Here is a 9530-nt window from a genome sequence, read left to right as displayed (position 1 = left end):
GTGTGGGGGGATGGAGGGTTGCCTGGTTAATGTGGGAGGGGTTGACACAGAGATGTACAGGACAGGACACCCTCATGCTTGCTCCATAAACCTCACCACATTTTGCTGCCGCAGCTGTTGTGGCGCACGCAGGGAGCGGAGAGGTGCGCACCTTCTGGGGTGACTATGTCGAGTCTGGCGAGGGCTTTTTCAGGCTGATCAGCGATCACCGACACCGCTTCTCTTCGACCAAAAAACACGGAATGTTGTCACTCTCTCTCTCAACAAGGTCGGTTTCCAGAGAACAGTGAAGACACCGCTCATTTACCATGAGCTGTTTGGATGTTATGTACCCAGCCTATGGACATTACGCACCGTACGCACCGACTGCTCCTGCGTTTATCAATAGCTTACAGGTAGGGAGTGAGCAAATATTAAAATGTTGCCATGATATTACTTATTATTTACAGTGTTATGTCATACGGTGGAGATGGAGGTCGATGAGGTGAGGAGCAACTAACTGATTAGATTTATGCAGCTAGTGCGTAAAAGCATGAGTGTTCGACGGAAATTGTTCAGTGCGTTCGTGATGTAAGTGTTCTTCTGACTTAATTAGTTAGTCGCGAATATTTGTAAGTTCTGTGTGTGTTTTAACAAGCACAGAAGTCGCTCTGCACCCACAAAAAAAACTCATATCTTAAAGCACGCACGCTGCACAAGCATGCCATTTCTGCCACACACAATGAAAAACGTTATGTCAAAATGTATCATAAGACAGCTCTGCAGCACCTGTCTTAATCCTCCCCCCTCCTCTACTCTGACCCCCGCCAGGCTCCCACAGGTCTAAGCAGAACTTCTTCTCACTGCCGGGATTTTATGGACACTCCCAGGGGTCCTGAGGGGATGTCTGGGGTCCCAGGCACTGGAGGATCATCTTCCACCTCCTCTTCATCCAGCTCTTCCTCGTCCTCCTACACGCCTGCGGTTTTGAGGACAGAGGAGGGCCCCAAGGAGAAGCAGGAGGCCCCTGAGGCAGAGTACCTGACTTCACGCTGTGTCCTCTTCACCTACTACCAGGGAGACATCAGCAGCGTGGTGGACGAACACTTCTCCAGGGCCCTCAGTACCTACATGGATGGAGAGGGCAAACGGCGGCCATCAGACCAACAGGGCACAGGTACACATAAAGACTGTTTATACAAATAAAGGTACACACCAGCTCTTGTGTGAGTAATGCTAACTTACAGTGCCTATGTAGTGAACTTTTTAAAGTATGGTGTCCATTCAGTGGAATGGAGGGATTTCACAAAACACTCCATGGAATAATGAAGTGATAAGCACAAACTCCAGTAAATTATATTTCAAGTGAGTGAATGTAAAGAAAACAACCAGTTAAAAATCAAAACCAATTTGTTTTCATAAATAGGGTACCCAATCTGAATGTTATTGTAACAGTTAAGCTCACTTACCACAGTACTTACAACATATTTATTTCATAAAGACTTTCATTTCCAGCCTGAAAAATATTGGGCAAATTGAGTTTAGGCCAGGATTGAGCTCCACAACATTCCTGCAGTTTCATAACTGGCATTTATTTATGTGAGCACAGGTGCCACAGTTGTCTGTGTGGTAGCTTTGCTTTTGAGGCCACACAGGGTGAGTCGACAGTTTTGCAGAGCACAGCAGACAGTCAGACAGGTGATGTGATCAGGGGACAGGGTTTGAGAGCTGCTTGCTGGAACTGTTGTCCCTGGAGAGGTCAGGGGGCAGGGTTCAACGGTCATGAAGGTCTGAAGCTGCTGGATGTCTTTCACTCTGGTTAAGGTAATGATCAAAAGAAAGAAAGAGAAAGCATGTACCATTATTTCTTTTTTTAGGCTCTGTGGTGTACAATCAGGAATCCGAACATTACTAGAGCCAGCTTTTGAAGTTGAGGTGTTCATGGTCATGTGTGGTATGCTTTGGCAATTTTAACACTGTAGACACTGCAGGAATCACAAGCCATTTTGAATTATAATAGAATGCTTGTACAAGCAGAAAAACATACATGCTTTCCACAATTATATCTGTGAAAAGCATCAGATAATGTTTGAAATCAGCAACATTGTTAGATGCTGATATTGTTGTTGGTTTTGTTTCAAAAGTAAAAATGTAGCCACTTTCAAATCTAGAGACCCCAAAGTCCCTTTCTACCGGCAGCCTGCAGACGTCCCTCGGATATCCATGTAGGGCCTATAGCCTCTACTCTCCCTCTCTCTGCTGTCGCTGTTAGTCTCTTGCCTTGTTCAGTCGGACGTCTTCATTACGGCACTAGCATACGCTTCCTGCCTCACAACAGATGCTATGTTTATACATGGCCGTAAGCGCACAGCCTCGCCGGCGTATCCCCTTCAAACGTCTCTGCGGCTGCCATTCTGACTCTCGCTTCAGCTCTTGCCCCACATTGGTTGCTCGGTCAGTTGCCTGCCTGCCCGTCAGATTTATATATGCTGTGGTCTGTGTGATAGGGGCAGAGGGAAACACTACCTCTCAGGGTGTCGCGTGGTGTCTGTTTTCAGAGGAATATCTAAATATAAAAGTATACCACTAAAAACATATAATGGCTCACTGACATTCTGTCAAGGGCGAGGAGAGGGGGGAGCAGAGAAAACAACAGGTGGGGGTGCAGGAGACAGAAGAGAGGGACGGCTGGTGCGAGCACAAGGCCAGAGTTGCGTGTCTGAGTGTACGCGTGTGTGTGCGCGCGTGTGTGTCTGCTGTGAGACTCAGAAGTAGTGGGCTGACACGAGAGTGAGAGATGTCACCACAGCGAGTGATTTAAGGCTCTGTGAGCCTTGGGCTCCCTCCAGGTCTGAGCTTCTGCCTTATATAGAATTCCAGGATAAAGGGATGTCTTTCTTTCTACCTTTCTCCATCGCTCTTTCTCTCTCCCTCTGTCTGCTAGAACATGGCTGTGTTTATTTCTGTGTCTTGTTGGGGTTAGGGCTGTGTGACAGTATGATCCAATGGGGAAGATATCTGGGCCAGAGGGTGTAGCAGTCATGTGAGTGACATCTACGTTTTAACACGGATTGCTCCTCTTGCACTGCTCCAGCCTTTCCAATTGTCTCTATAAAATCAAGTGATTCACTACACACAGTTGTGCAACAGTTCGTGACTTGGCCTAAATCTGGTTGCTGTTTAACCACCCCTCCCTCCCCTATGCGTCCCTTTAGATACCCCTTCACCCAGCAGCCGACGAAGCTTCCCCCCTTCCTTCTGGGACAGTAACTACTCCTCGCCTCAGAGCCGCTCCCACTGTGAGACTGGCGCTCCTTCCTATTCCATGGACGCATATGCATCAGGATTGCATCCGGGCCTGCCACATCCGCACGCTCATCCCCACCCACACGCTCATCCTCACTCCCACCCTCACCCACCAGAGACCTGGGCATATCCTCAGGCCCAAGCCTACGGGCCCCCGCGGCCTCTCCATGAACTCTACTCACCGTCAGCTTTGGAGCCCCACTATGGGCCCCTGCTCATGCCCACGGTGAGGCCACCTCATCTCCCTACCTTGCCAAGCCACTATGAAGTGAGCAAACTGGAGCCCACTGCCTCGTGGCCCAGCCTGCTTCCTCCAGGAGACGTCAGCCAGACGCTGGCACTAAACATGGACGCAGGTAATCACTCAAATGTGTCAGGCTACAAAAATATGAGAACAATTATTCACACTCTTGCACGCATGTCTACATCAACTCTCAACTCTTGTTTCCTTCTGTAGGAAACATATGCACATGAATACTCTGGCCATAGACACTCACACATACACACGCGTGCTCGATACATCATAATCATCACAGAAGCTCTCTTTTAACCCCTCTAAAAGAGGATGTTTGGCAAAAGTAGGCTCCATGACAACCTGTGTCCTATTGTTCAGCGTTTGTTCTCCTCATTGTTTCCTTGTCCTTTTTTCTCAGGCCTGCAGCAGCACAAGAAAGGCAAGGAGCTGTACTGGTTCTAACGAGCCCTTCAGTCACATTGACCAGCCATTACCAGATCCAATTAGTCCCTGGATCTGCTCTGCTATTGAAGCAGCATGTCCCTTTATCCCCACCTCCTCACCCACCACCACCAGCACACACACTCCATCCCCATCTATCCACCCCCCTCCTCCCTCCGCTCCTGGCCTCCCCTGCCAGTGTATTGCCTTGCTCCAGGTCGACGTGTGTGCACCATGGAGATAAAGCAGAGCGAGGGAGAGAGAGAATGAGAGTCTCTGTCTATAATCTGTGCTGTTGCCCTCTGTGCCGTTGTATCTCTCCCTCTCCTGTCACTGCCTGTGCAGCTCAGACCTTGGCAAGGTGCGAGCCACAGTGACCTGTTTGGACTGAGCAAGACAGGATCAAAACAGACTTTTGCAGAGGACAGAGAGATAGAGGGATGAGTGGAGGGACAGTGGGATGAATAGCAGCAAGCAGGGATTCCCTCCAATGTCCCTGGTTATCTCTGTCTAATGCTCTTTGTTGGTACAGTAGTCATCATCATCCACTTATCTGCATTGCACAAATGCAAAATGCAGCGACAAACAGGGGCAGTAATTATGACGGTTTATGCTTGGTGATTGTCCTCATGATGCCTTTTTTGGTTGTTATTATATCATTTTGTTCTCTGAAATAAAGTGTTTCTATTTATTGGTGTTAATGTGCATTTTCTAAAATGTTTGGTTAGGCCAGTGTTCTGAAATGATTGTGATTTAGTTTTGTGTTTTCTAAAGAGAGAGAGAGAGAGAGGCGACAGAGATGACCATACGCAGATACGGAGTCTCTCATCTAACTATGAAGGAATCTTTTGTGGATGATAAAAGTCATTTCTCAAAAACATATCAAAAATGTTTGCTCTCAACAGACTCAAAGATTGTGCCCTTTCAGTTTGATGACGATGTTTTCCATCTGAGATCTCTGTGCCATTCTTGGATGTGTAGAATTTGGACTTTCTAAATATTTTTGGAATTTTATTTGTGTGTCATTTCTCATATTTTGTGTCCAAGAAGATTTTAATGTCAATAAATATTTTTATGGTAAACTTCCACATCTCCTAAATGTTTGACTTGCATGACATTATAAACAATACAGTTGTCATATCTTGGCTAAAAGGACATTGTAAGAGGAACAGAAAGAAAGAAATATGCAGAGGAAAAGGACTAATAATGGCTTGCAGAAAGGTGTCCAATATCGGTATACAACGATGATTCAATTTGGATGAGTTTCTGATCCACGCACTAAATAGCTGCCAGTGTTTACGTGTATTAGTAGCTCTACGAATCCTAGAGACAGTAGCACGGCCAGATGTGATCAAGGCAACGATATGCAACTCGTCTTATTTAAAAGGCCTTCCATTTGAATTCCTGCTCGCATTCACACTTTGTCACCTATAAAGTGGGAACGAGTGGTGAATGCCAGCAATGTGTAATCAGAGAAGAAGCCAGCCATCCCAGCCATGCGCCAAATGTTGCTGTGTTATTGATCCGACAATCAGATTATGTGCTAAGGTATGCCAGTCTGGGCCACTGTCACAATTTTGCGGCTGATATGTGTGACCCCCCACTAGAGAGCGGCCAACTATGTGATTGGCTCTAAGCTGAGGAAACATGGAGAGTAATGAAATTAGAAGAGTTTACCAGGGATAACGTCCCACTCTGTTTCCCATGCCAAGCATCTTGCCTTTTCACACTAGTATTGTCACTGGGCCTGAGGGTTTCCTTTTCACACTGGATCCTCCAGGATATACTCCATGGTTAGTATGCACCCACAGCTATTGTCACATTGTGTTGCTTAGATATCAATAAACTCCACATAGCATCAACGAAAGACACGTTAATCATCATATTTACACAGTTTGTGTGGAGGAAATTCACTGGTTAGTAATTATGGATGCTGACCATGGCAGTGATATGGACTGTTTGAATCGCCTTATTAAATTTTCAGCATAAAAAGCACTGTAGATTAATTTTAATATAATTTAATTTTGATTTTAGTCCTGACATACAGCTAAATTTGTGAAACCTCTGCTTACTTTTGGACAGACACAGCAGATCACCAAAGCTCAGGGAAATGCTGCCCTCTGCTGGTGTGTTTACAGCACTACAAAAGCTGAGTTTTCTAATACCTATTAAGTTGCCTTACGAAGACTGTGAGCAGTTACAGTAAGTCCAAGAAAAATGGTTTTCAGGCTGCCCGTCAATGGCATAAGAGAAATGTTGTAATTCTTTGGTTTTATGCATTTGATAATGAAAATAATCAAATTTATAACTTACACTTTTTAAATGCACCTCTTTTGCAAGATATCTGTCAGTCTTATCGTGAACATTTCCTATTAGATTCATATACAATGCATTTATTTACAATTTCATACATTTAAATATGTAATTTAAAGCTAACAACCACCATATCACAGAATAGCAGTTACTAAGATCTACTGAGTTAAGCTTTCACAACAGTTTAGTTAGGTTTATTCTTCGTGATTGGATTGATTACCGCTTGCAGTTATGTGGAATAACTAAACAACTGAATTATCAAGATGTCAGTTCATTAAAATGGACCTTTAGAAATAACAGCTGACCATGGTTTAACTCAATTAATCAATTATATATATATATATATATGCAGTAAAAACAGATTACAGAAAAACAGATTCTTAGCTCAATATAGATCAGATATGTATTTGCTACTTTTGTCATTGTAGGGCAGCATAGTTTCAGATCAAACAGAGAAATGTTGGCCATAAATGTAGAATGATGACGCAAATAGCTTTTGTTTGCCTCAGTCACGTATCACAAGACCAGTTGAGAGCTGTAAATCAAACTGTATAAATGTGAGTGAGTGAGTGAGTGAGTGAATGAGTCGTGTGACTACCTGGCAGTTGTGGACAGAGAAAAATCTGTGTGCAAAAATTAAGAAAAAGTACAGAAGTAGTTTTGGTAAAACCCTCTGAGATATTCCTATGGAGTACCCCTGTGGACTTCAATAAAGGGAAGTGAGTGCGACTATTCCTGAGGACAGCTGATTCAGGCAGGCGATTTAGTGCACTGAGTCATGTTTTACAGTAAGACAAACCCTAAGTTGACCCACATTCATGTCATATGGATGCGGGTTCATATTCAGAACCATATGTCTGATCCAAGTCCAAACTGAATGCATCAAGAACTGGTTTTACAAATATTAATTTTATTCACCTTTATTGATCATATACTTGAAATCATAAACACTTTAGTGTTATTCCGTCTTCACGGGTTAGGGTCATGTGAAATTGACTCTATATTCAACCTGACACATTAAACCTGTTTATTGACTCTTTAAAGCAGTAAACAAAGGCTTGTTCTGCTCATCTTACATAATCTGTGAATCACACAGTTATGCATCTTTTCCAGAGCAATAACCAAACTGTCATTACCGTCATGTGCTAGTTGAGGGAGCGGAATTAAACGCAGTAACAGGCAACCAAAACAAGTGGTACTCAAGGTGGAAGTGACGGTGGAAATCTCTTTCTCTCTCGTCTCGTTCTCGTCTCGTCTTTCTCTGCAGTTGGCTGCTTTCTGTTTTGCCTTTACAGAACGAAACTATATGTCAGCCTCTTACACACACACACACACAAACGAAACCTTTTAATTGTAGTACTGTGTGTATAAAAAAAACCATATCCTTACATGCTTTAGACTACTTCACTCTCTCAAGGCCATTCACACAAGAAAACACAAACTTTGATCTATGGACTTAGAAAGTTTTCCAGTTGTATTTGTATTGTGCTGACTCATGCTGCTCAATGCTGTCACTTGACTGTTGTTGTAAATGGTTTACAGTGTGGAAGCACATCACAAGCATCATGCCAGTATAAAGTTGCACTTGATAAATGACTATAAGCTTTTCATACTAAAGGCTAGCATCACCTATCCCTTTCTCTAACTGTCTGTGTTCTCAAAGTCTGAGTTATGGCACACATCTACTGAAAACAAAAGCAAAGGCTCACACACACACATTAAGCTGCGTTTGTGTGATTGAAAAAGCAAACAGTTTCGGGATGAAACTTGAACTCAGTCAACTTAAAGTAAGTGCAAAGCAAAAGGAAAGCTGTTTGTCAACTGCAGCGATGGAAATCACATTTATAAGGCAAGAAATTGCAAAGAAATACTTCTTGACTGTGGTATTAGGTAAAGGATCGGGGTACTTCTAACACTACTAATCAACTGTGCTAACTTTTCCTGTGGTTTTGCTTTTATGAGCGAGGCTTGCAAAGCTATTTAGCATGAACATAATATAAAATAAACTAATATGATACAGTTCTGTTTCTGTTGTTTTTCCACTATGTGTCAGTGTTATTAGCTGTGAAACAATTCATTTATATCATTTATCATAATACATCATATTTGTGTGGGCGTGGGCTGCTATGAGACAAGTTGATAGAATTTAATGACATCTGTAAACTTTTAGCTTAGTTCTCAGTTTTTGCTCACTTCACGTCATTGTGATCATAATGCGCCTTTATCATCGTGACATGAAAGCCTTGTGACACACAGACAAACACAGAGACAACTAGCGAGCAGGCTGGTGGGGCAACTAACATGGAAAAACAAGCATGGATATATTACTTATTCAATATAAAAGGGGTTTATGAGACCAAGAATTTACAATATGGTTACTTTCACAGTGAAAGAAATAAATGAATTCTCAGCAGTAGTTTCTGCCCTTTTCTAGTTATTCCGTCTCCTTTGGTGTATTTGACATCTGAAGAACATTTGCGCTCATGTTCCTGACAATGATGCATATGTAAAACAAGGCAAACCTTAGAGTCAAGCTGAAAACAGGATGTGTATGTGGAAACAGAAAGGAAAGTGAACGACTGACAATGGAAACTCTCATGAATCATAGATTCATGAGAATGTTGATGCGTCTAACCTTTTTGTGTTCATAGGATGTCACAAAATGTCACAAAACCTCTCCAGGAAAAATGTAGTTAACTATTTCATGAATCTGTGCGGTTCGACATGGTTTGCTCAGCTTTCTGTGCGTCCATTTTAAATAAAGAAGGAGATAAAGGGGTCTTTGAAAGAGGGAATGAGGTAAGGAATAGGACAACTCGATTTCAAATAAAACCTGATCATTCGTGTAAATCTCTCAAACTTTCTGTAGGTAAGTTACACCTACATATTCGAGAAGCGCCTCCATGTCCTACTCACAAATTTTCCAGTGTGGCATAATGTAGTTGCTAAGGTTTCAGCTAAAACAGGTGGTTGATGCCACATTGTAATGTGTTATTGCATCTGTGACTGTTTTACTTTGGTTTTTCCAAAAGGAAATCTCATCAGTGTGTGACTGGAATCAGAAAGCACTGGAGAAAACAACAAGTCTCAACAGTATTTTTTTTCACAAGAAAGCATCACGCTAACAGGCAGACTGGGTTTCCTCTCTACGTGTATAGTTCCCAGTAAACTGTTGACTACATGATAATGTTCTTAAAATTTCAGTGGTTCGTGACCCTGATGTTCCTTATTTTGCTGAGGTTGAAAAATATATTTC

The 9530-nt window shown here is 42.8% G+C and overlaps 1 protein-coding gene across 2 annotated transcripts; it reads left to right on the top strand.

The window, feature by feature from the left end:
- Positions 1-5043, top strand: vgll2b (vestigial-like family member 2b). Of its 2 annotated transcripts, none has more exons than XM_046412519.1 (4): positions 1-268; positions 811-1156; positions 3195-3641; positions 3939-5043. In XM_046412519.1, exons 2-4 carry the CDS (start codon positions 856-858, stop codon positions 3980-3982), a joined length of 792 nt encoding a protein of 263 aa, XP_046268475.1. In that variant the 5' UTR covers positions 1-268; positions 811-855; the 3' UTR covers positions 3983-5043. The 2 variants fall into 2 exon arrangements, with proteins under 2 accessions (XP_046268475.1, XP_046268474.1); XM_046412518.1 differs by having other exon boundaries at positions 1-395.
- Positions 5044-9530: the final 4487 nt, after the last annotated feature.

Source organism: Scatophagus argus, chromosome 15 (assembly GCF_020382885.2).
Source record: "Scatophagus argus isolate fScaArg1 chromosome 15, fScaArg1.pri, whole genome shotgun sequence".
NCBI lineage: Eukaryota > Metazoa > Chordata > Actinopteri > Scatophagidae > Scatophagus > Scatophagus argus.
Note: the sequence above shows the minus strand (reverse complement) of the source record. Positions and strands in the feature narration are given on the sequence as shown.

What these genes read in the sequence shown, in the direction of transcription:
- vgll2b (XM_046412518.1), top strand. Translation starts at nt 309, where the DNA reads ATGAGCTGTTTGGATGTTATGTACCCAGCCTATGGACATTACGCACCG. An exon ending in CGTTTATCAATAGCTTACAG is followed by an intron (nt 396 to 810) that starts GTAGGGAGTGAG and finishes GACCCCCGCCAG; the next exon opens with GCTCCCACAGGTCTAAGCAG. An exon ending in GGCACTAAACATGGACGCAG is followed by an intron (nt 3,642 to 3,938) that starts GTAATCACTCAA and finishes CTTTTTTCTCAG; the next exon opens with GCCTGCAGCAGCACAAGAAA.